The 24,630-nt window shown below is 53.6% G+C and overlaps 10 protein-coding genes and 1 non-coding gene across 11 annotated transcripts; 6 read left to right on the top strand and 5 right to left on the bottom strand.

Moving 5' to 3' along the window:
- Positions 1 to 99: 99 nt before the first annotated feature.
- G647_05960 (uncharacterized protein) lies at positions 100 to 559 on the bottom strand (the record flags this gene model as incomplete). The annotated part of the gene is made up of 2 exons (XM_008730285.1): positions 100 to 395; positions 466 to 559. The coding sequence occupies 2 exons, from the start codon at positions 557 to 559 to the stop codon at positions 100 to 102; spliced, it is 390 nt and encodes a 129-aa protein (XP_008728507.1).
- A 755-nt stretch (positions 560 to 1,314) lies between these two features.
- Positions 1,315 to 2,147, bottom strand: G647_05959 (uncharacterized protein; the record flags this gene model as incomplete). Its single annotated transcript, XM_008730284.1, has 3 exons — positions 1,315 to 1,461; positions 1,525 to 1,974; positions 2,028 to 2,147. 3 exons carry the CDS (start codon positions 2,145 to 2,147, stop codon positions 1,315 to 1,317), a joined length of 717 nt encoding a protein of 238 aa, XP_008728506.1.
- A 647-nt stretch (positions 2,148 to 2,794) lies between these two features.
- G647_05958 (uncharacterized protein) lies at positions 2,795 to 3,581 on the top strand (the record flags this gene model as incomplete). Its single annotated transcript, XM_008730283.1, has 3 exons — positions 2,795 to 2,992; positions 3,071 to 3,278; positions 3,370 to 3,581. 3 exons carry the CDS (start codon positions 2,795 to 2,797, stop codon positions 3,579 to 3,581), a joined length of 618 nt encoding a protein of 205 aa, XP_008728505.1.
- A 1,478-nt stretch (positions 3,582 to 5,059) lies between these two features.
- On the top strand, positions 5,060 to 7,073 carry G647_05957 (uncharacterized protein; the record flags this gene model as incomplete). The annotated part of the gene is made up of 2 exons (XM_008730282.1): positions 5,060 to 5,867; positions 6,016 to 7,073. 2 exons carry the CDS (start codon positions 5,060 to 5,062, stop codon positions 7,071 to 7,073), a joined length of 1,866 nt encoding a protein of 621 aa, XP_008728504.1.
- An 82-nt stretch (positions 7,074 to 7,155) lies between these two features.
- On the bottom strand, positions 7,156 to 8,833 carry G647_05956 (uncharacterized protein; the record flags this gene model as incomplete). The annotated part of the gene is made up of 2 exons (XM_008730281.1): positions 7,156 to 7,254; positions 7,307 to 8,833. 2 exons carry the CDS (start codon positions 8,831 to 8,833, stop codon positions 7,156 to 7,158), a joined length of 1,626 nt encoding a protein of 541 aa, XP_008728503.1.
- Positions 8,834 to 9,510: 677 nt separating this feature from the next.
- On the top strand, positions 9,511 to 10,269 carry G647_05955 (uncharacterized protein; the record flags this gene model as incomplete). The annotated part of the gene is made up of 1 exon (XM_008730280.1): positions 9,511 to 10,269. The coding sequence occupies one exon, from the start codon at positions 9,511 to 9,513 to the stop codon at positions 10,267 to 10,269; it is 759 nt and encodes a 252-aa protein (XP_008728502.1).
- A 504-nt stretch (positions 10,270 to 10,773) lies between these two features.
- Positions 10,774 to 10,869, top strand: G647_05954. The gene has a single exon. It is a non-coding gene; the product is annotated as a tRNA-Ser (tRNA).
- Positions 10,870 to 14,122: 3,253 nt separating this feature from the next.
- Positions 14,123 to 14,833, top strand: G647_05953 (uncharacterized protein; the record flags this gene model as incomplete). The annotated part of the gene is made up of 2 exons (XM_008730279.1): positions 14,123 to 14,166; positions 14,233 to 14,833. The coding sequence occupies 2 exons, from the start codon at positions 14,123 to 14,125 to the stop codon at positions 14,831 to 14,833; spliced, it is 645 nt and encodes a 214-aa protein (XP_008728501.1).
- Positions 14,834 to 14,942: 109 nt separating this feature from the next.
- G647_05952 (uncharacterized protein) lies at positions 14,943 to 15,614 on the bottom strand (the record flags this gene model as incomplete). The annotated part of the gene is made up of 1 exon (XM_008730278.1): positions 14,943 to 15,614. One exon carries the CDS (start codon positions 15,612 to 15,614, stop codon positions 14,943 to 14,945), a length of 672 nt encoding a protein of 223 aa, XP_008728500.1.
- Positions 15,615 to 17,170: 1,556 nt separating this feature from the next.
- On the top strand, positions 17,171 to 19,692 carry G647_05951 (uncharacterized protein; the record flags this gene model as incomplete). The annotated part of the gene is made up of 5 exons (XM_008730277.1): positions 17,171 to 17,222; positions 17,299 to 17,562; positions 17,613 to 17,678; positions 17,739 to 17,798; positions 17,864 to 19,692. 5 exons carry the CDS (start codon positions 17,171 to 17,173, stop codon positions 19,690 to 19,692), a joined length of 2,271 nt encoding a protein of 756 aa, XP_008728499.1.
- A 531-nt stretch (positions 19,693 to 20,223) lies between these two features.
- G647_05950 (uncharacterized protein) lies at positions 20,224 to 23,787 on the bottom strand (the record flags this gene model as incomplete). The annotated part of the gene is made up of 1 exon (XM_008730276.1): positions 20,224 to 23,787. The coding sequence occupies one exon, from the start codon at positions 23,785 to 23,787 to the stop codon at positions 20,224 to 20,226; it is 3,564 nt and encodes a 1,187-aa protein (XP_008728498.1).
- Positions 23,788 to 24,630: the final 843 nt, after the last annotated feature.

The raw sequence follows: 24,630 nt of genomic DNA, 5'->3' as shown, positions 1-24,630 counted from the left end.
CAACAGGGTATGGCAGGCTATCAAGGACATCGCTCTCCGAGATCTCAACAGTGCAGGCCTTCGGCATGGGGAACGTGGAATCTTGTCGCAGCAGATCGTTCACAACTCCTTGTCATCGAATTGCTCCACAAGTCTGGGTGGCTGCCAGACGACTTTTATGTGTGGTGAACAGCTGTTAAGCTTGGACGAGGTTTGAAGTGGATGCGACGAGAACAAGATTGTATTTGCCCACAAATGCGTAGCGCCTTTGTCCACTGCCGCGAGGATGCCCTCCTCGGTGTCGGGCCAGCACCAGTCGTCGTCATTCTGAGGATCTGGGCAAGCTGCTTGGGTCAAGACATTGACGTTGCTTGACTGGAGCACGTAAGTGATATCAGTGCCCGAATCACGATAACCTAGGCGGAGGACCATCAGCACAGTATCCCTCGGCCTCGGTCGTTCCTCCATGCTACAGGTCATACGTACCTCCGGGTTTCCTAGGTTTACGGACGCCGTGGATCACTGGCGGCTCAAGTGCTTGATACAAAACCGCGACTTTGGGGCTCTCAGAGCTAGCCATGGTGCAAGACCTGTATTGTCGCTTAATGATGAGAACAAGCCATCGTGTAGTAGAAGTATGGGAGACTCGGTACAAAGTCGATCTTCTCAACAGGATGGCCATTGATCTGTACGAGTTTGACCCATTTCTTTTGCTTGAGGAAAAATCAGTACTCCGTGTCCCCCTTTGCAATAGTTATGTTAGATCCAGAAGTCGGCGACCGCAAGTGAGTGTTTGGCGAAATTTCTTGGTTTTGGGACCAGAGCCGAGACCGACGCTCCGCGGGTATGCTCTCGCTAGTTACAGTAGCTGATGGTCTCTATCATCTTGAGACTCCAGCCGAGGTAGGATACTAATAGCAAATTCTCGTTTTTAAGAATTGAACTATGAGGTTGCGAAATAGCCTTGAACAGGGGCGTGAAATCTCGCTGTAGAAACCGCTGTGAATGAGCCCGCAGGAAAGGCAGCGTTGGACTGGGTCATGACGAATTTGGCATTGTTTATCGGGATTCTGGTCGTCGATAGCACCCAACCCCGGCAGAGTCCGAGCTTTATGAACCCCTGGCTCAGGCATTCCGCAACTCGAATGATGCGGGGGACAGCAACCTTCGGAACCGGGCTTGAGAACGGTCTTCATAATCTCTCCTTGTCAGAACGCTCCGATGGCGGAAGTCGTTATCCAATGCACCACACTTGGTCGGCTGTCTAATGCCCGCAGAGCCTGTAAGCCTACGACATAATGAACACACTAGCTGGCGCTCCTAGGAATGCAGGTGCTACTTCCCCTCCGCCAATTTGAGGGCTTCTCGCGGAGTGATGCGCACACCGGTCCTGTCGAAGTGCTTGGCCGCGAGTACTATTCCTCTGTTTTTGTCCTTGTCCCTCCTCGCTTTCGCTGTCTTTGTTGACTTCTCGTCGTCCTCCTGCATCGTGGTCAGTTCAATTCTGCCGAAGGATATAGAGGTCCAGTATCGTGGGCACCGTACCTTCTTCGCAGCCTCTTCCTTGGCCTTCTCCTCTTCTCCCTTCTTGGCTTTGCTCTCGGCCTCCCTAGCAGCCTCTTTTTCCGCCTTCCTCCTCAGACCCTCTTCCTTGCGCAATCTGGCAATCTCCTCCTTTGCCGTGACCTTGCCGTTCTTCTTGTTCCCGTCGCTGACCTCCTTGCTCTCCTCGTCCAGGTGGTGTTTGATGTCTCGGAAGCGCGCCTTCACTTCACCGGGATGCTTGAACGTGCTTGTTGCCGCCATGATATCCTTCCATGACGCGGACGGATCGTTTCCCTTCATGCGTAGGATGATGCGGTCATCATCGGTGAGCCCAGCATCGTGTTTCTCGCCACCGTTTTTGCCCTTAGTATTGTGGTTGTCTTTGGACTTCACCTCATCCTTGGTACCTGGCTTGGGTGTGGCGCAGTGAACTTTCCCGCAGCATGGACACTACAGCGTTCAGCGTGGCATCATCGCCGAGTCAAGGCGAACCTCAAGCTTACCTTGGTTGGCTGGACCTTCCGAGGCTTACGATCCGGTACACCCTTGAATGCATCCCAGATAGACACCTTGAGAGGGACTTTGGTGCCATCGGACCTAGTGTGGATTATCTTGAGGGACATTTTGGAGGGGCCTAAACGCGTTGGAGGTTTCACAGCTGATTGCAGATCTGGTGAGAGGGAGCTCAAAATGACGAACATAATGAAAGGACAGAAAGAAAGGTGCAGATGAGCAAGAAGGGATAGACTTCACAGCGCAACACAACAGAGCTGGGCGCGGGACATAGGCATCGCAGTTAGATCGTCAGGACAACGTCGCGGTGACAGTAGTGGGCACTGCGGTCGATGCAGAGAATTACACATTGTTGGTCCTGTCACAAGCCAAGTTCACGGTGCTTGATCGCAAAGACTCGAGACAGGTTACTATTTGTCGCTGTGAATGCATCGGTGTGAACATGAGAGGCTCAAGAAAGGAGTCCGGTTCATCAGGCGCTGAAGGAAAAGGGGCAACGTTTGCCAAGCGCGACGCCCATTGGCCTGTCAATCTGCAGATCGTCACAATTTCAGGGCCAAAACTGCGGAGTTGCGGGTCAGTTAAGGACACTTTTTGGCCTCACGAAATACGGAGAATGAATTGCTAAATTGTTAGGTACTGATTGCTACACTGCACCAAACATCATCTCCTCAGCGCTTCGGTCAGCCGTGACTCTCCCTTGAACACCGAAGTCGACCATCGCCATAACTGTCCTAACAAGAGAGAAAGAGAAGGCATGCGCTTCTCGAGAGTAGCGGCCTATGCCGCGTTCGCAGGATGCATAGGAGCAGGCGCGGCACACAACATCGCCCTGAAAGCGCATACAAGAGAATGTTTCCACGAAGAACTCCACAAGGACGACAAGATGACGGTGACGTTCCAAGTGGGCGACCGGGAGTTTGGCGGCGCAGGCAACCTGGAGATTGATTTCTACGTATGTCATTCCATGTTCTGCTGTGTGAGAGCGACCGCATATAGAGGCCAACAGACTAACAGGAGACGCGCCGTGCAGATCACCGACCCTTCGGGCTCATACGAGACAAAGTTCAACTCGGTCTCGTCAGGGGACTATTCGTTCGAAGCCCGCATGGACGGGAGATACGTCTACTGCTTCAGTAACGAGCACTGGTCGGCGAATAGCAAAGAGGTGTCGTTCAACGTCCATGGCATTGTTTATGTGCCCGAGTCAGAGGCTCCCAAGGATCCGCTCGAAACAGAAGGTACAGAGACAGACTTGTCCTCGTCCGCTCCATCAATAAAGTCAAGCCACAGGCTAACAAGGATGTGTGTGTGTGTGTGTGTGTGTTCTAGTCCGCCAACTCTCCGATCTCCTCGCGCAGGTGAAAGACGAGCAGGCATACATTATCGTCCGCGAACGGACGCACAGAAACACCGCCGAGAGCACCAACTCGAGAGTCAAGTGGTGGTCGATATTCCAGCTGGCCGTGTTGATAGGAGAAGGGGTCTTTCAAGTGTGGTGGTTGAAGCGGTTCTTCGAGGTGAATAGCCGGCCCCTTCCATAATCTTTCAATTTGCTGGGTTTAGTTATGAGGAAGCACACATGTACAGAATATCCATGGCGACCTCGTTCTGTTGGTTTTGGAAAAGCATGATTGACTGACGAGTGTGTCGCAGGTCAAGCGCGTTGTATGATAGTTCCGAGGGATTCAAAAGTGGGAAGAATGATATAGGCGGGATCCCTGTATCGGCAGCTAGGACGGTCGGCGGCAACCCATTCAGCCGGGCTGCAAGCCAGGGCGTGCAGTTGAACCTGTTGAGACTATCCGTAGTCGATGCCACAAACATGAGGTCTCTGCGCACCAAGCCGAGAGTCGGGCCCGTAAGAGCGACGCCATCAAGTCAAGCTCAGTGACAAGTTGGGCGCTGATGGGCATAAGGAGGGGGAGAGATGAGTGCACCGGTCGACAACAAGATGGCACTTTTCAATCTTGAGGATCAGAATCACTCACAAGTAACATGTGTTCCATGCACAGGAGACCACTCCGATACGCGCTTGAATTTAGCTAGTCGACCCTAAGACGGAAGACGGAATGCAGAGTCGCTGGTGCGCTCCTGCGTGTGTTCGTCTTGGGTTAATTAGTTCCGAGTCAGCGGTGCCTCAAATTTCACTTCTTCACCACCACCTCACTGTACCCTCACCTCACGCAATTTTTAAATGGCCGCATCCATCGCACGCACTGTCGCTGCCGTCGATGTTACCATCACTGTCCTCTAGAACCCCTTTCGCAGAGAGTTGCCCTAGGCGCGATTGCGCATTGCTCACTTGCAAAAGGCACATCTGCCAGCACCAGTGAAAGACGAAGCGGCTTCAAGAGCTCGTATCCCAACTCCACATACAAAGTGGACTTAACCTCGGCCTTCGCTTGGACTTTTCACCTCCAAGCAGCCCGCTTTTACTCCTTAGGAATACGGTCTCCGGGCTCCGGCAACACCTGCGAAGTACCTCTACCGCCTTTATCGGAATAGTTTACGAGCTCTCACGACTTCGCACCGTAAGCGAAGTCCGCTCGTTGGCCAGCGCTTCTGCCATTCCCTTTCGCTTCGAGAGCCTCTTCCACGCCATTGGTTTGCAGGCTTGCTCTCGCATCGAGCCGGCGTCGACACCGTCGAGCTCCGTCTCTGCCCTTCTTTATCCTACTCGCTCGAGAGCTGCCTGCTTTCGGAAGTGGCTCAATCCGAGTGCGAGCTCGTGATGGTTCAAGATGTCGCAATGTTCCCCAGGTGGTGTAGAAGGTCTTTTTATCTACTGTATGCTTCCATGCTGATATCCAAATCGAAACAACACCTTGTGTTGTTGATGCCCTTTTTGCTCCTGCGTCCAAGCGTGCGTTTCTAGCATTTTCAGTTGCGCCACATTCCGGTCAACACCACGGTTGTCATCTGGGGGCAATTCTAAATCTTCCGCCCGAGGATCGTGATGAAATTGCCATGGGCGAAGGTCGTGGAGGCGGAGAAGTCAATCTCAGCGTCGGAATCAGGTATGCACGATAGGGACGGTGACGGCAGTCCGACCAGACATTCATCAGAACACCCTCTTTCGAGCGGGACATGTGAACGTGAGAAGTGGACGCCGCCAGGCGAAACGAAAGTCAAAGACTATGGCGATAGCCCTGTCCCATCTCGCTGCAACCTAGCAAGCGCCGCACCGCTAGAAGACACCTCCGCCGTCGCCCCCGCACCAGCAGCAGCAGCAGCAGCAGAGGCACGAAATGCTGAGGAGAATCACCCTGCCGAGACACACGATGAGGATCTGGCCCGCCTAGCCTCGATGTCAACCTCTTCAGCAGACGAACCAGGCGAAGACGACGAGTCCAGATACGCAACAGGCCTGCCTCTTCACCTCCTCACTCTCGGGCTCACGCTCTCAACGTTCGTAATCGCACTGGACAATACCATCATCGCGACCGCAATCCCGCGCATCACCACGGTCTTCAACTCCCTAGACGATGTGGGTTGGTACGGCTCGTCATACCTCCTCACGACCACCTCCCTGCAGCCCAGCTTCGGGAAGATCTATACGTACTTCAACGTTAAGTGGACGTATATGATCGCGCTGGTCATCTTTGAGCTCGGCTCCGTGCTCTGCGCCGCAGCTGTGAACTCCACGATGCTTATCGTCGGGCGCGCTGTAGCCGGCGTGGGCGCTGCGGCCATGTTCTCCGGCGGGATGACCATCGTGGGATATTCTGTCCCGCTACGCAAAAGACCCATATACATCGGGCTACTGAGTTCGATGTTTGGGGTGGCGAGCGTGGTAGGCCCGATTTTGGGAGGCGCCTTGACCGACCGTACGTACCCGGCTCTATGCCTGTCTCCACACCTACACCCACATCCATCCCATGCCCAGCTTCTGTTTGACGGAACTTCGGAGGAAACTGAGAGATGAAATTGAGTGGGTGCGTAGCATAGCATCGATACTGACTTCTGTGATCTTAGGTGTTTCTTGGCGTTGGTGTTTCTACATCAACTTGCCGATCGGCGCGATTGCGATCGCGGCCGTTTTCTTCTTCTTCAAGAACCCGGTCCGGGCACACAGCAGTCTGACGACCAAGCAGAAGATCGGGCAGATAGACTTACTAGGGGCTTTCTTTCTCATTTGCGCCATCGTCTGCCTGCTGCTGGCTTTGCAGTGGGGCGGGACGACGTATCCGTGGTCGAATTCTCAGGTCTGGGGCTGTCTTTTGGGCTTCGGTCTCTTGATCATTACATTCACGGGCATTCAATTCTGGAAGGGCGATATGGCGACCCTGCCGCCTCGGATCCTCCTTCGACAGCGCACTGTGTTCGTGTGTGCATTCTTCTCGGCATTCCTGGCTATGGCATTGTACACCCACATTTACTATCTGCCCTTCTACTTTCAGGCAGTCAAGGGCACCACGGCTGAACAATCAGGCATACGAACAATCCCATACCTCGTCAGCATCACAATTTCGTCAATCGTTGTCGGAGGCAGTATCACTACCTTAGGTCCATACGTCCCTTTCACGTGGGTGGGATCCGCGATCTTCGCAGTCGGCTCGGGTTTGCTCTACAGCCTGAAGGTCCACTCTTCGACTGGTAGCTGGATCGGGTATCAGATCCTGGCGGGCGTGGGCGCCGGCGCGTGCGTCCAAATCCCCTTCATCGCAGTGCAAGTCGTACTCTCCAAGAAAGACATGCCTGTCGGCAACGCAGTGGCCATCTTCTTCAACTCCCTTGGAGGCGCCATCTCCATATCCATCGCACAGAACATCTTCTCAAACACCCTGATCGAGGAGATTCCCAAGTACACGAGTGGCGTGAATCCATGGACGATAGTCATGGCCGGAGCAACCCACATCAGGGAGGTCACGCCGCCGGCGCAGTTACAGGGCGTGTTGTACGCCTACAATATCGCCGTGACGCACTCGTACATTCTGTCGATTGCCTGCTCGAGCATTGCTTTTCTTTTCTCGTTAGGTTTCGAGTGGAAAAGCGTCAAGGGGAAGAAGCTTGAAATGGGTGGAGCGGCGTAGAGGGTCTGTTTGCCCATCTCTCTCTCAGGTAGCTTGGCTCATACGGGACAGCCAATTTCCGATCCTTTGAGAAAATGGCCGGTCATGTCCCACCGAAACCTGCCGGGACCGCGAACGCCGGATCATCCTGATTCCAAAAGGATATGAAATTGAATCTCAAGACAGATGTGAGGAGTTCGCACTACATACGTCAATCAGCACCAGCCCTGCACAAGAAATAATAGAACACTCACTGCATGAACAGGCTTTCGAGGTTCAGGATCCCAGGATAGCGCGGGAGCCGGTATTGAGACGGTTTCCAAGGCTGTGTCATCACCATATGGCCTCCGCTTGAACCGTAGAATGTACGACGCGGCACGTACGTCGAACAGCATGTCAACCAGTCTGATGCGGCTCTCCTCGGGGACATCAGAACATACAATCGGCTCCGTGACACTCTTTTCCTCAAGCCGCACCACCCGCAATGCGATCCTCGCGAGGAGCTGACCGTCCAATCCATACTGTTTGAGCAATCCTATCGCCCTCCGTCGAACGCTGGCGTTGCGGTACCTGGTGCCGACGAAAAAGAGGATTGGGATAATGCGCATTTTGGCTGTGCGGACGAGGAAGCCGCAGACGACCATGACATGCTCTATGTTGCTGGAGTACGAATCGAACGCCAGCTCTTGCTTGAACGGCTCGCAACGTGAGAGCACGTAGACGCAGCTATGGTACATCCTAAGCAGGTACAAGTCGGTGTGGTCTGCATGTGTGGGCCTGGACTGTACGCTTGATTCGAAAATGGTGTACATGTCGAGCCATCCATTGAGCCTTGTCGTCAAATTCGGAACGGTATGGAATCTTGTCGGTGGCGGGGCCCCGTCTACCTGTCGAGACGTACATTCCGATGTGATGGCTTGCAGTGACCGAGCTGCATCGTCGACGCTTGTCCATTGCCCTTTCTCACCATTGGTAGTGACATAACGCTGGATGTCCCCTGGCAGCCACGACTTCCGGTTTTGGTTGAGCTGCCAATTTTCGGGAAGTGGTCTGACTTGGCAGTACAGCTCGCCAGTCTGTAATTCAAGCCTAGCAAAGATTGGGCCGAGCTCTTCGACGGTGGCATGTTGGTGCTCAGTGTATTTGCTTGGCTGATATGTCGCCAGGATCCTTCGTCCGGCGATCAAGTGTTGCAGCGCGGCGAAAGAATGGCCTCGAAACTCGTCGCAGAGTATGAGTAGCAGACACGCCATGAGCAGAAATGAAGGGTCTGGGTTTCGATTGCCGCTGAGCAAATTCAAGGCCTTCCCGTAGTGTGAGAGAAACACCGGGTCCCAGTCCCCAGGTTGCTGAGAAAGGGCTGCTGAGTGGTGGCGTCCCAGCCGTGAGGCTGCGATGGTGAGGTGCTTGATGCTCTCGTCCACGTAGCAAGCCTGCAAGACCAACTCGTTCCAGAACCGTTGGCTTCCATAGTTCAGCAAGGCAGGGGCACAGACTTGAGTAAAGAATTGGAACGCCGTCAAGGCCACCTGGTCGCATTGAGAGGGAGCGGGACACGCCATTACCATCATCAAAACTACCGGAGCATCATCTTTTGGCGGCGTCGGCTCAGTCGTTGGGTAGCCGTCGCATTTCCGACCCGTACTCAGACAGCGCTGGCACGACGGCCGTTCGTAGGAGCACTTGACACGTCTGATTTTGCAGGTAAGGCAAGCTTTATTGCGCCGCTGCAACGTCGGGTTCTTCGCCCGAGTCACCGGCCGATCTGAGATCCCGGTCATGGTCCCGACGAGGAACTGAAAGGTCTCTCGCGCCGCGATTACTGAATGTTGCCAGATTCATACAAGTCTTGGGTGAACTTGGCTGGAAACCCCACAGCGCCTGGCACTCAGAAGGCGAAGGAAGAAGGATAGGAGATCAAGGTGTGCAGGCTGGGAAGTGTCTTGCACTGGCCCTTCTCGTGCTGAAGGGCCCGGGCATCATAGAAACGCCGTTTCTCACCTGATAGACTCTGCCATCTACACAGTACTGCATGGTTCACGGGCCGAGGGTGATGACGAGGACTCGGATGGTCGAGGCATTTTACGTGGGCGAACGCAAACGCAAACCCCTTAACGCCGTCGGCTGTGATTGGCCCGCTCGCGAACTAGAGACTAGCCGCATGAAGCGACTTGCGGATTTGGCTCTTCATCTTCCTTCCTCATTACATATCGACTCTGGACGGCATCAATCATGGAAAGACAACAAATTGAAACGGCCGGTGTAGAAGGCGTCCATGCGAGGTATGCTTTCCCTTGCGGATGAGAGACAAAGAGCACGGTAAGTCCGACCGATTACAGGAGAATAAGAGGTACAAATGCAGAACAATATCTCCCTAGTTCACATTGTCGCTGCATCCAACTTGACTCGCGATACTCAGACCGTTCGATTCACTTTTCTTCTAGCATCCATACCCACCATGTCTGCGATCCCATCCGACCATACTCTCGTCCTGGTTTCTGGCGCGAACCAAGGGCTTGGGTACGAGACCGTGAAGAAGCTAGCAGCCGAACAGATAAAGTACCATATCCTCCTTGGCTCCCGCAGTTTCGAGAAAGGCAAGGAGGCTGCCAGCAGCATTACCGACCTTGCCAACGGGACGTCGGTCGAACCCATAGAGCTCGACGTCGACAGTGACGACTCCATCGCCAAAGCCGCCAAATACGTCGAGCAAAAGTACAGACGTCTCGATGTCCTGTTCAACAACGCCGGCATCAGCAAAACGGAAGGCACCACTCCGCGTGAGAACTTCAACCGCGTGCTCGCCACCAACGTCACGGGATATGCCTGCACGACTGAAGCATTCATCCCGCTCCTGCGAAAGGCTGAAATCCCTCGTCTGGTGTTCATGTCGTCTGGTCTAGGGTCGATTACCTGTGCTTTGGATCCCGAATTTCCGTATTACGGGTTCGGAGAGACACTTGAAAACAAGGCTTACATTACATCAAAGGCTGCCGACAATATGCTCGGCGCTCTGTACGCAGTTCAGCTGGGCAAGGAGGGTTTCAAGGTCAACATGATTGATCCGGGTTTCAGGGCTACCAATCTGAATGGATATTCGAACATGGCGGGAAGTGCCAGCGACGGGGCGATACAAGCGTGCAAGTTGATTACCGACACTGATAAGAATGGTTTACACGCGACCTTCACGTCCACGGACATGACGTATCCGTGGTGAACCGGTGGCTGTGCCTCGATGGAAGTTGTATAGGCCAAAGCCTGAAATTTCCATATGACTGTCTCCTTCGATAACGTTAGGGATGGGCTCAATTATTAGATAGGCAGAACCTCACACCAGCGACAGTATCCAAGGTATTTAGTAAACCTTGACGTGATTGTCTCCTCAGGACTCGAAGTATGAGAGAGAAGAATGCTTCCCTCGTGCGAGTCTCAGCCTACTTATCTAGGACCCTTAGCGGTCTTGGTGATCTTAGCGTTCCTGACAAATCATGTCCTCGATGCAATCGGTCTCCTGTGTATGCTCCTGGATAGCTGTGCACCCCACAAATTATGATTCAATGAAAGGCGGCCACCTAACCGGCCGGCTGGGCATCTACTCTGTAGGGCACAGGCTACTCTGACTAAGCGCCCAATGCGTAATGCCTCGGCATAATCACAGCCGAGGTAAAAATAATAATATATATAATTTATTTGAGAAATACATTCTAAAATCAGTACAGTAGACATGATGGCCGAGCGGTTAAGGCGTGTGACTAGAATTCCTTCTCTAGACCATCACATCTCTTCGGAGGCATAGGTTCAAATCCTATTCATGTCGTGATTACCCTCGATACCTGTGTCGGGACCATCAGACCTCGCTAGCAGCAGCGGCAGTTTTTTGGGTGTGTAGGTGTGCTCTAGTCTCTGGGCGCCCTACTTTACTTCACCTTTTTGCGCCAGGAGCGCCTGACTTCACTTTACTTCATTACGTCTCACTTCATTGCTCAGCGTCTCACTTCGCTCCAGCTCTTAATCGACAAACAGCTGAAAACACACGCTGAACCCTCTTCAAATGACAATACTCTCTAAAGGCGTGGCTCTTTCGTTCAGAAAGCTACAACATATTGCGAGGCAGGCCTGAAACACAAAGTCTAGGAGATCTGGAAAGGACGTCATTACCGGCCACCAGTCAGGGCCTAAGGTAAGGCTCCCAGCTGGAGCAGCTTGAGAAGGCGAGCATACAAGCTTGCATCTACTCCTGAGTGCGTGATCGGTGCCTCCACGCAGAGAGCTCAACAGCTACGTTTGAGGTAATCTACAGACTTGCTTGATCTTCATCTTCCCACCACATCTGATTTTCCTCAATCCACCTACACCATGCATGCAATGATGCGCAGATTCTACGCAGCAGTACCTAGTCAATGTCTTTGTCCCACCTCAAACTTAATCCACCGTCGCACAAGGAGGCATAGCAAACAATATGGTCCAGCAGGACCAGATTAGGCATTCAAGTCCACCGCCTAAAGGCCAGCAGGCATTCAGGCATCGATGGCCGCACATACGGCTCGTGTTTGTGTCCCTACCACGGCGTTTGTGTCCACTTCCTTTCTTCGTCCAAGACAACCGGTTTGCAAACTCACTTTCTTTGATCACGCTGGTTGGCGTTTGATCATCTGTTTCTTTCCCATTCCATTGCGTCGGCATTTGTCTCTGTATGTGTGTCTGCCCCAGCGCCAACGTTGACGAAGCAGGCACCATCTTAACTACCGCAGGTACTTATAGGTTGAAAGGTATCTTCACAGCGGAATCACTACCCACGGATACCTCCCTACACAACTAGAGAGCAACGACAATACCAACAACGCCAACCCTACCAACAGAAGTAGCCCGATCAACCACCCACCATTTCCAAATGCCAAACATGGAAATCTGGCGCTACCGGCCCAGCAGCTGGCGCGAACCCCTCTTCTTGACCCAGTCCAGCAGGCACGGATACAGGTACCGCGACGATGCAATCTATATCGACTGCGACCGTGCAACGATCCATATCCCGAGGGAACGGCACCATGGGCGACGTCGCCGACCCCACGACTGGGACTACGATAGTGATTCGGGATACTCGTCGTGCTCGTCTTGGTAAGACTGCCGACACGCGATTCCTGGACATGCTATTCCATGCTAGAAAAGAAGAAGGGCGACGATACCCTACTAATACAGTGTGTGTGATTAGGTCCGAGGACTCCGACATCATCTGTTGCCGACCGCCGCCACCGCCGAGATGTCGAGCAGGAGGCCGAGGAGGAGACTGGAACATCAACCGCAATACGCAGATCAATACGCCTGTCAATCTTAATCGGGCATATGCCAACGCCAATGCCATGAATCGTGTGGTTGTCAACAATATCTTCAGGCCGCCTAGACATTGGTATTGAGTGGGCGCGGACGAGCGAGTGGTCAGACAGGGAGAATAGGAGGAGCAAACGTAGCAGAAGAAGGAGGAGCAAACGTAGCAGAAGAAGGAGGAGCAAACGTAGCAGGAGAAGGAGGAGTAGAAGAAGAAGAAGAAGAAGAAGAAGAAGGAGCACAAGGAGCAGAAGGAGCAGGTGTTGGAGGAGAGGTGATGTGATGAGACGGGAAATCTGCTCGGCAGTGTGAGCGTCGGTCTCGATCCCTATCCTGGTTTCGTGATCCGTGATTTCCCTGCCACTTACTCACTGGTGAGGATGAAGCTACATTGAAGGGGATCGTGCGTCCAATGAAAGGCGGCGAAGAGAAGAGGATTTGGAGTACCACACGCGAGAGCGAGGACGAATATTGGGAGGCAGAAGTGATGGGTTATTCAGACAGTCGCGTCGCGCACACTTTTCTGGTTTTGCGGTCAGCAGCGTGGAGGGAGGCAGGCTTTGTTTGTGCTCTTTCGAGACGGGGTTCCCCTGGTCGAGTCGTCATTCTGCCAGAGGGGAAAAGTGTTTGATGAGAGAAGTGACGGAATGCGAACAGGTGCGTGCGTGTTAGATTCTGGCTTTGCAGCATCGCATTCTCGCTCGTCGTCACGGCAAGATTCCCCTCTGGCTGGCTTCCTTCGTCGGCCTTGACGTGTCTCTTACGGCTTGACGTCCCATCCTCTGGTTGGGGTAGTGCTGGATCGTCGGGTCATCGATAGCTAGATCTCGCGCTTCACATCGCTATTCGCCCTCCCGCTTGGCTTGCGTCTTGTCCGTTCGCGAGGATCATTCGGATTCGTATTGACGCTTGTACTAATTACTGGGCTGGGCCCAATTTGATCTTCGTGGGATACCTTGCACCGCGTAAGAATGACATGGACACGAGGATCTGCACGGTCCTGGCTCAAGTCCCGGTCGGTGACACTGGGATTTTGACGTGATCGTTTAGAAGAACACCTTAGAGTGCAGATCTGTTTATACATGGGGAAAGGGTCGCGGCGAAGTCAAGTGAGGCGCGACATCGATCTGCCCGCGCAGTGCGCTCATGGGAACGGACGGAAATCCAAACGTGTTTCAGTCCATTCACATGGGCGCTGTCCTTTGCGACATCGATCTCATGGTGGCAGTGCCACTGAGTATCTCTGCTTCCGAGTGACCCTCTCCGTGTCCTCTTCTATTTCTTTCCTGTTTGCAGTCTCTGTTGCTCTCGGCATCCGGCCAACGCGGCCCCTGGCAACCCAGATCGTCCCACCGGAAAGGAAATCTGACCAACCTTTCCTGGGTGTGGACCAGAAGTAGGGCAATCAGAACCGCATTCTCCCGCTTGATGCGCTGAAAATAAATTCTCTTTGTACTCGGCTCCCTCATTCGAACTTGCCCAGGCTGAGGTTGCGCGAAGATTGGGTCGAACAAGCGGGAAAGTCTCCCTTGCAAACGTCGCTGATATCACAAGCAGACGTTACACGAACACTCCACCGTAGGGACTAGTAAACTGCACCACTCCTTCTTTCGCTCTAACGTAATGGTGATTGCAATCAGCGAGATGAGGATTCGAGCCCGCAACATTTGTCAAGTTACTGTAGATTCTCCCAGCGATTGAACTTGCATGTCAAATTGCTGCTCGCCGCGGGCGGCCATGCAGCGACGATGGGGAACTCACAGAGCTCTCATAAAATCTCCGCCCAGGACAGGTCAGTTGCGGTTCCCTCGACAAATCCATTGGATTGCGCTCTGACACTTGGGCTTGCTCCCTGCAGGGCGATCCTGGACATGAAGAACCAGCGCGACAAGCTGCGCCAGTATCAGAAACGCATCACCGTGATCACGAACCGGGAGACCGAGATCGCAAAGGCGTGTCTCGCCAAAGGCGACAAACAGAAGGCGCTCCTCGCGCTGCGCCGGAAGAAATACCAGGAGTCCCTGCTCTCCAAGACGGACGCGCAGTTGGAGCAGCTGGAGAAACTGACGAGCAGTGTCGAATTCGCGCTGGTGCAGAAAGACGTGCTGTTCGGGTTGCAGCAGGGGACGCAGGTGCTGAACATGATCCACCAGGAAATGGGCGGGTTGGAAGCCGTGGAGAAATTGATGGGCGAGACCGAGGACGCCAGGCGGTATCAGCAGGAGATCAGCGACGCGCTGGCCGGCCAGATGTCAAATGAAGACGAGGACGAGGTGGAAGACGAATTGGAGGCGATGGAAAGGGAGGTCGTCGGTCTGCCCGACGCGCCGAACAAGACCATCGTGGGCGAGGGAACGCTCCCACAAGTTCCTAGGACGGAGCTCGACCTTCAAGAAGAGAAGCTGCAGAAGCAGAAGGAGAGGGCAAGGCAGAGACGGGTCGCTTTAGAAGCTTCATGACGTCGTGAGGCTCCCACATGGATGATATGCATTTTGAGCGGTCTGTCTGGCATGAACTGATTGATACCTCTCGCGTTCCTACCAAATAGAGCATTGACCCCCCTAAACCTCACTGACCCGACATGGACTCGTTGGTGTTGGTCAGCCCCTGAATCACCTTATGATCTTTTGGATTGGCCGCCGCCTCGTACAGCACATGCACCGGCTCACGGTTCAGCGCCATGAAATCTCCCTTGAACCCGAGATAACCGATCCTCGTCACCTCCTCCTCTCCTCCGGAATGATTGTCTTCGAAGAAAAGGGTGATTGACGTCGTGCCGTTCCAAAGCGCCCGGTTCAGCGGTATCTCGGCCACGTCGTTGCTCTTTGGCAAGGTCAGTGTCTGGGTGGGCTTGAGATCTGACGCCAGGCTGAAGTCCATGTCATCTCTGTTCCGGAAGAGTTTCAACGTCTGCGGCGCCGAGTCGGAGTCTGAGGTCCTTATGATGAGGGAGTAGAGCTTGCAGGATCCGGAGAAAGGGATGTGCATCAGTAACTGCTCGTCCGCGTCGCTTTCAAGGACAGGCTGATCATTGAGCCGCTCATCCCATGTTTTCTGGACGATGGCTGCTCCCGACCGGTTCTCAGCCTCGTTGAGAGTGATAATCCCCTCAAAGTCGATTTGCTTGTAGAGATTCGACTGCAGCGCTGGCTCTAGGTCATGTGAATGGTCATGTCCATCGCCGTGACTGTGTCCGTGTCCGTGGTCATGGCCGTGGTCGTGGTGATGATGCGATGACATCGTCTGCTTAATCGACAGTCACTGACTTGCTGGTCAAAGTGTTCGGATGCAATAGGCACGAGTGCGTTTCGGGCATATACTCCACGTTCCCTGCTGCCGGGGTCATGAAGACCGTGCATGCGTCTTCATTCTTCAGTCTCCGCTTGGTGTCTGGTCATTCGTCGGCCCATGACGACGCTTTTGCCGCCGCCGCCGCCGCCGCCGCCGAACCGGGAATGGTGGCGTCGGCGGGGTCCTTGGCAGGCACGTCGCTCAACATCCCGGGGCGCGCCTTCCTCTCGTCCTCCTTCTCTTCACACTGCTGCTCCTGTCGGGCCGCGTTCATCACCGCTCTCGATCCTCTCTTTGTCTTTCAAAAGCGTTGTTCTAACACCTTAGAGGCTGTCCTTTGCCCATCTCACTTGAGTGTCTTCAAGCGGTGTCATGACGTCGACAAATGCAGCAACCGTGACCAATCTTCGACTGAACGACGAAAGCCCTACCACACTCTCATAGCCTGTTGAGCACTGAGAGACCTTGTTGTGAAGACCCTGTGTGCATGGAGATGGACGACAGTTCCTCTAGAATATCAACAGGAGCTCTTTCTCAGCGCTCAACACACAATATCGAGCAAACGTCTGGTCGACGCTCAACAACCACAAGGACAGAGCAAACTCAGACAGGAATCAACAGCTTCAATTTCAAAAAGTGCTTCTTTCCGGATACTGGCTGAAGCGCTCATCCTCAAAGTTGTCATGTCGATGCCGCGGCGTCTAACATCATGTCCGTGATCATGAGTTTTGTTCTCAACACACCCTCTCACGTCGTTGGCAGAACTTTTGTCTACGTCGTATGCACATTGGCATATGTAAGTCCAGGGTAATGTGACGGTTTGTGTTTCAATAGTCAGTGGGTGTAGCACTGTGCTCCCTGCTGTCGAGCCAAGGTCTACATACCTCTGTCCTTTGTTATCTGCGATTCCCTGGCGTACGGATGATATGGACGCCCCTCGTACCTTCAAAAAGTAAACGCCAAAGTCTGTTGGGAGGCGTTTGGTGGCCTTGGTGATATCTCTTCTTCACGGAATGCCGCCATCGTATCACATGCACCAAAATCCCACTTCGTTCCCCCTTGGACTTGTTCCGGGACATTGGGACGATGCATGATGGTAAAGATATCTCAAAGTCATCAAGGCTCTGTTGAAAGTCCCGCATGTCTTCCAGACTTTGAGTCATGCAAGGACATGACTTGGACAGGGACGAAGACTGGCGTCGTTCCCTTCAAGGAGAGGGATACGAAGGATGGAATCTATTCCGAGGCGGTGAATACACATCGACGACCTCACCGGGCACGCACCAGCGACAATATGACTCCTGATGTTACTGTATCGCTGCCAAGGCGCTCACCGTGAAGTGCGCACTGTCGCCTATACAAAAAACCTCTTCCACCAGCCTGCGCTGTTGTGATCTCTTCCCAACCATCTCCTCTCCAACTATCACCTTCTTTAACGTCAGCGATTACCACTCATTCATTCTCAAACACTCACATTCGTTCAAACGTCACTTCTGCTTGTCGTCATGGCGAGAGAAACCCCTGCGAGGCTCACCACGACGCCGTGGGACATGTTCAGTGAGTCTCACGAGGATCCGGCCCCAAAAGACCAGCATTTCGAACTCGTCAACGAGGTGCGCTAACAGCCATCCAGTGTTCGTGCTCACCTACATCGCCGCTGTCTTCATCACTCTCGTCGACGCTGAGGCATGCAACACCACTACCGTGTCCCTCATGGTCACAGTGACAGACCTCGTCTCCTTGCCAAACACTGCAACGGTCACAGTCACTCAATTCGACCCAGCACCGGAAGGGTTGCCTCCATTTCTCTCCACCAACGCCACTGGTACCTTGACTCTGACCGAACTCACCACTATCACGGCAAGTGGCAGCGAGATCGACCCGCAGACCGCCTCAGGTACGATAACTCCAATGCCCATAGTTGGACTTTGTCTAACGTGAGCGCAGTCGTAGACTCTAGCTCGACTAGTACCATGACAGTCTTCTCAACTACGACCTTGGCTCTCTCTTCTGGTACGATAACAAGTCACCTCTTGATCCACGACAAGATCACAAGCTTACAGTCTCAAACAGTGACCAGTACTGTGACCGATTCCGATGACTCTGAGGCACCTGCTGCCAGCGGTACTCGCGGTAAGTTCTCTCAACAGCGCAGCTGCGCATCCTCCATTTTTGTCGCACACTAACTCTCAGCACAGTGTCTGTCCCGGAGACTCTCAGTCTGATGTTCCCGACAGTGACCTTCGGTGTTCCCTGCGATGCCACTGCGAGCTGCAATGCCACCACTGAGGCTCCAATCCCGGTCAGCAACATGACTTCAACTTACACAATGACTGTCACCGAATCTGTCCATGTTGGCGCGACTCCGTCAAACCCTTCGCCATCCTGGGGTGCTCCGGATGTTGGCACTTCAAGTCCACCATTTCCCAATACCACGATCGAGCCAACCTTCCCCTTCTCGATTTTGCCCCTGCCATCAGACTGGAGTGTTGCATCCTCAGTCACCAAGAGCCTCACGACACTACACAACGGCACTGAAACAATTTGGGCCTGGACAACAGTCACTCTCCCCAGCAATGGCGCCATCATGGCTACTGTCGAGCCCATCGCCTCGGTCTTGAGTGAAGCCTCCTCACTTCTCGGTGAGGCTTCCTCAGTGATCGCGACAAAAACACAGTCCGTTACCGTCACAGACATTGCTTCAATCTTGAGCGAAGCCTCTTCACGTCTCAGTGGCGCTTCATCAATAATCGCGACCAAGACACAGTTCACCACCGTCACGGATGTTGCCTCGGTCCTCAGTGCTGCAGTTTCGCACCTCAGCGTCGCCTCTGCCCAGATTGCGACCAAGACTTCTGATGCTGACGCTGCCACTTTCACCGTGACAGTCTTTACCACCATCTCCAAGACCGTCGATGCTGCTGCCGAGCCTACTGGCTTTGCCGTCAACGTGACCTTACCGGCTTCTGAGACACAAGCTACACAGCCGGCAGTTTTCACCGTGACCTCAGTTGTCACTCCGCAGTACACCAACTCGACTTCGACGACCACGGTCTTCAGCACAATCCCTGCCATTGCTCCTAGCAATTCAACCACCTTTGTCTTTGTGTCCACCATCGTCACTGCTGGTTTCTCTGATGTCACCACTGTACCAGGTCCTGTCACAGGAGGCAATAGCACCGCCACTGCTCACGCCAGCAAGGTGACCTCGTACGTCTCAAGCAATTCCACTGTCTCTGCGACGGCATCTGTGTCGACTGCCTTGCCCCTCTTCAACGGCACCTTGAATGGGTCAGCATCATCATTGCGCGCTCCCCAAATCTTCAGCCTCTTCAGCATGCTCCTTGACAAGAAGAAGAGCCTCGTCGGTGCTGTCAACGCAGGTGTTCCGGTGTTCTCGAACCATCCCACCGTTACACTCTCGAATGATGGCGGTGAACCTGTCAAGAGAGCTGAACTTCCGACCCTTCCGGTCGCCTCGCTTGTGGTCCCGTTTTCAGAGCTGTCGGCCAGCCCGATCAGTTCGGTGCCCGCACATCCTGCACCCGTGTCCATCTCTGTGAGCATCAGCACCACAACCGAGTCCTGCAACTGCACCGCAATGCACAACGGCACTGGTAGTACAACCCTCGCACGTGGCAGTACGACGATCACGCTTCCCACGACCGTGCTGGACACATCGACCATCTTCTCCACATTGACGACCTCGCTCGCCAATGCTACCACGCCACTTTTCAACATCTCGACGTCCGCCTCCACCAACGCGTCGTTCTCAGCGCTGAACACCACGTCCATGGCCTCGTCGAGCACACACTCACCACCTGCATTCGGCTCGCTCGTCAACAGCAGCACAACAACCACGACGTCGGCGTCCATGCACGTCATCACGACACATCCAACAATCACGGTAACCCACACCACCAGTGCCGTGACGGCCACGGCCACGGCGTCCTCGGACGTCGGTCGCGTCGAGATCACCGTCGGCTTGTTGATCCTCGTCGCCGTGGGCGCTTGGTTCGTGCTGTGATTTTGGCCGGGGGGGGTTTGCACTGGTACCTGCATTGATCGACCGGACGTCACTGGGACGCAGATCCGAGGTTTGATACCCGTCCGTCGTGGAGTGGAGTGGATGGAGTGCAATGGAGTGGATTTGCTTCAGAGCCACGTTGTCGTCAAAGAGGGGAGTGTGTTTTTCGCGCTGGTATGCCTGGCGATCGGCTGCCACTGTGCGCCCTGTTTAGGATATGAATAGCGAATGGATCAAGCAAAAAGGTCCGTCTTGAAGTGCATCGACCAAGATAGCAGAAAATCGCCCAATGGCGTTCTTACGTACGATAGCACAATGAAAAGAGACTTCATCAAATGTCGCTGTATCCTTATACTTCGTGTTTCGTCAACGAAGACACCGGTAACATCCCACGTGCTACTACCGTCTTCGTACTCACACTTACTAACATAATGTATCCATGTTGTCATTGACTTTGCCGTCATCGTGCGACTGTTGGCTAAAATACAGCGTATCCTCTGCTCCCCTGCTCGCCGTACTGCTTGTTCGACATTAGGCTCGCAATGGTTGCATGCTTTCAACCTTGCGGATCAATCCCTCCTTCGCCGCCTCCTTCTCTTTTCCAAGCTGTGACTCAAAATCCACAGTGCTGTCCCGCAACTCGGCACTCTGCATGGCTCCGAGAGCCACATGTCCATACTGAGCTGGTCCAGGCCCATCATCCACGCTCGCCCGTCGCAAGTGTGGGTCACTCTTCAGAGCAGAAAGACTTCCGACACAGTCGCGGTATGCCTGGGTCCACGGCGCTGTATCCAGTGGCTGCTGCAAGCGATCCTGCACATATCCTGCTCGTTCTCGGTGATGCTGATCATCAGTTTCCACAGTTCCATCCAGGTCTGATCGCCACCCGATGCTTCCAGGAACCACTTCAAGCTCAGGATACTCAACACTCGCACCGACACCGATGCTGCTCCGGTGTCCATAATTGTGCGTATACGCTTGAAATTCCATGCTGCTAATCCGGTACAACCTCTTCCACCGCGCGGCAAGCCCTTTCTTGCTCTTCTGTAGGCGTACCGCCGGCGCCCTTGATGTTTGCATGGCGCGCAGTGAGCCAGCACTCCTCGTCTGCCCTTTGGCAATGCGGCCTTTACTGAAGGATAGCATCTTCCGGGAGTCAGGCGTCTGCACATCAAACACGGGATTCAATTTGGAGTGCCCCGCTGAGCAAGACGGACTGTTCTCATCTTGACATTCAAGACCAAAGTCTCGCACAGCAACACCGTCTTTCGCGCCTGCCGAGCCACATCTGTCATCTCTTGTATGGCTCGGAAAGTGACCCCAGAGGCCCAGGAGATCCCTCAGTGGAGTGCTGGCTCCCGAAGTCCGCTCGGCTTCACTACAGCTTCCGATCACACTGAAACGTCTTCCAATGTCCAGTAGACTTTTCTTTCGCGAGGTCTTTGATGGCCCAACAGTGTTGTATACACCTTTGCGACCCTCGATGATGACAATGCTTCTTCTAGGATTGACAGATGGCAGAGGGTCAGGCTTCCTCATACACACCTCGAGGAGACTCTTCTCCACAGGATGCGACGAGTTATTCTTGACTCTAGTTTCGAGCGGATCGACATCCGCTTCCGATACGCGGTGCTCATATGGCAGCTGTAACGTACTGATGCTCGACCTTGTACTCCTCCGTCGGCCATCTCGATCGAACCTGGGGGCTGTGAGGAAACCACCCAAGGAATCATTCTCAGACTCTTCCAGTACTCGTTTGAAGGTTCTTTGCCACAAGTTAGTGGCGGACTCCGGCAAATTCGGTCTTCCATTCAAAGAAGATTCCAGTGGCTCCTGGTCCTCGGATTTGGATCGATTACCTGGTATCAAAAGTCCCGTTCCAAGCATGGCTGGCCCAGCATCAGACCAGAATGTGGTCAGTTCAGGTCGGGCCTCTCCGCCAGGACGTCGGTCAAGTGGCTCGATCTCGCTCATATCTTCATCATGTGCATCGCGAATAGCCTGTGCACTGAGATCTGTCAATCTCTCCATCCCCGCATTTTTACCTGGACGCGCGTTGCTTTCTGTCGTATTGTACTTCCTCGCATCTTGTAGCTGATCAGCATCAATCACGCTCATTGTTTCGTTTGCTTCAGTTGGGTGCTGCACCCGACGACTGGCATGGCCAAGCCAGGTGCGCGGTTGATGGGTAGGTCCATCAGGCAGACTGACACTTCTGTTTCTCTTGGCAGACGCTTGCAGCGGACTATCTGGTTCAGAACCGCGTTTATGCTGTGACGACTTCCTCTTAAACCAGGCGCTCTCTTCTGCCACGGAGAGACTACCGACGCTAGACCCAATAGGCAAACTGATGGACTCAGATCTGCCTCCAATTGCAATGCTGTTCGGGTTTCTCTTGGTTGTGCGAGCCCTTTGGAGCCCATTCTGTTCCACTTCCCCGTCACTCCAATAGGACGATGAACCATCATCTGTACCCTGTAGTGGTGCTGGATTTCTGCTTGCAGTTGGGCTCTCTGGTAAAGAGCCATTCTTTCTCTTGGAGGAATGCCTTGAACAAGTTCTGTCACCTTCAAAAAGCCGTCGAGTCTGAGGATCAGATGGTCTCCTGTTATGCTCAGCTGTAATGCGGCCAACGATGTTTCCCGACGTTGATGTTCGGCCTAGCGAGGGCCGTCTTTCGGTAAAGTCTTGCCTTGCTACTTGGCTTGTTGTGTAGCTCGTGTTTGGTCTGGATTGAGTAGCAACAAAGGAAGGGCTGGCGAGGCGTTGAGAGATTCGCATACTGTATAGGTGAACGGAGCTCCGTTCTGATTCGGTCAGAGAAGTAACGTCCCTTCTCGAAGTATTCTCTCTTGCAGGCATCGCAGGCCTGACGGTTGCTGAGTTGTCCAACACCGCTGACGTCGGATCAACCATGGCATCAGCCCCATGGTCCTTGGATGGGCATCCTGCCACATCAGCGGATAGGCTCTCGCCGGATCTCGAGATGAATTCGAGCAAGTTTGGATCCAGACTGGACATCAAGCTGGCACGAGGGTTTGTCCCGTTGGTGATCAGAGACTCTCGCTTAGCGGCTGAAATTTTATCGCCTTGAGACTTGAGCATTTCAGCGAAGTCTGTATCATGCTGTGCAGCAAGTGAGAATTCGTTTGGCGAAGGCGCCGTGGTGAACGGATCTGGCTCTTTCGCTCCCACCGCAGGGGATACAGACATTGTCGCGGACACAGAACTAGGGAGGAGCTCGATGGCCCCTACCGATGCTCTAGTGTTCAGTTGCCCCAAATCAGTTGATGGCGACTCCTGTTCTACCTCCGACAAGTCCTTCGTGCACGCCGTCGTTGACGCATGTGATGACAAGACTCTGAGGTCGGGTTGAGGTCGGAGGTCATCGTCGTCTGACTCTCTGGCTTCTGGTGATGCATAGGCTCCATCGGTGGCGATGTGGCGCAGAGCAGCCATGGGAGATAGTAATGTCTGTGCTCTTGTCGGGCTCAGCTTCATTGTCCCTTCTCTCGACTTCAGCATGGCTGTCTGTATACTCTTTGCATCGCTGTCATAGCCCCCTTCGCTTGCGGTTCGGGACTGCAGGAGATCAAGAAGGCCGGTGGAGCGCTGGCTCAAGCTGATCTCGGGGTTGCTTATCCGCAGTTTTGTATTGTCTGGTTCAATCGAGTTGTGAGCGTTGTCTTCAGATGCTATGTGAGATCTCGAGCCGCTCTTGCTCAAGCCTGACTCTGAGAGCTTCTGCTTGATGTGGTTCCCCAGCTGCTCCAACCTGCTGGGCTGTTTCCGTGAATGCTCTTGCAAGCCGAATTTGAAGTCGGCATCAAATGAGCGCTCTCTTTGGACATGGGAGCCAGATGGGACAGATGCAGTTCGGTAGCCACGGATTGAGGATGATGTTCTGAATAGCTCGTGTAGGGCATCCGTATCTGCCTGGTTTGAGCGACACTGACCAGCTGCGTGGGGGATCTGCGAGGCAGGAAGGTGCAGAGCGGAAGGTAAGGTCTGAAGGTCAGACGTAGGATGCTCTTCGCGTGGCTGGACCGGAAAGCAGCACAGGAATGGCGACAAAATGCGGTTTAGAAAAGGCATGTTCATAGGAAGTGCAAAGCAGGCCACGCCGACGATATGAAAAGCGAAAAAATGTTGACTTGGTAAGCTCTGCTGGATGGAACAGCTCGAAAGGCATTTGTATTGCAAGGTGCACCGAAACCGAGCTGAGACTGAAGAGAGCAAATAGTTGAGACACAAGAGGCAATAACCAACGCAATCAACTCACATGAGCTTGAAGAAAGAATGACGGCGGTGACGAGGAAGGAGCGTGGGCAGTCTCGAACCTACTCGTTCAGGCATCGGTCCAGACAGCGCTCGGAGCATGAGATAGGGCATTGTCGTTGGGGTCAAAGAGACATGTTCACTATTCACAGCACAGCAGCCGTTGTAAAGAATGATGGGAAGCGCATTATCGAGTTGTAGACCATCGGCAAATTTCAAAGCAACCGTGTTTCAAGGCAGTCCATTGGGCAGAGAGGGCGACCACCCCCGAAAGAGGCCAAGCCATCTACAGCTGGAGAGAGGAAGTTTTAAAAACGAAGGAGTGCGAGAAGCCGACTGATGAGTCGGGCGAGGCTTTAAATTTGCTTTTAGATTGATGCATGATGAGGTGCTGAGATGGCTTTCAATTGATTTGAGCAATTGCTACAATCTGTCAATGCCCAACAGTATCCAATACTCTCCGGTGGATCATAGAGCGTCAATGGGGCTGTTTCACTTTCGCTTGACTCTTGAGGACAACAACCTTTCACCACCTGGAATATCGAATGATGACAAGTCTCTTCTTCACGACATGCATTTCTCCCATGCCATCGCCGTGCTGGACCCAGTAGAGCAACTATCTCCAGCATCAAGCCGACTCCGCCAGCCACAGATCCCCAG

Source organism: Cladophialophora carrionii (assembly GCF_000365165.1).
Source record: "Cladophialophora carrionii CBS 160.54 unplaced genomic scaffold supercont1.5, whole genome shotgun sequence".
In the NCBI taxonomy this organism is placed as follows: domain Eukaryota; kingdom Fungi; phylum Ascomycota; class Eurotiomycetes; order Chaetothyriales; family Herpotrichiellaceae; genus Cladophialophora; species Cladophialophora carrionii.
This window is presented reverse-complemented; position numbering and strand designations above follow the sequence as displayed.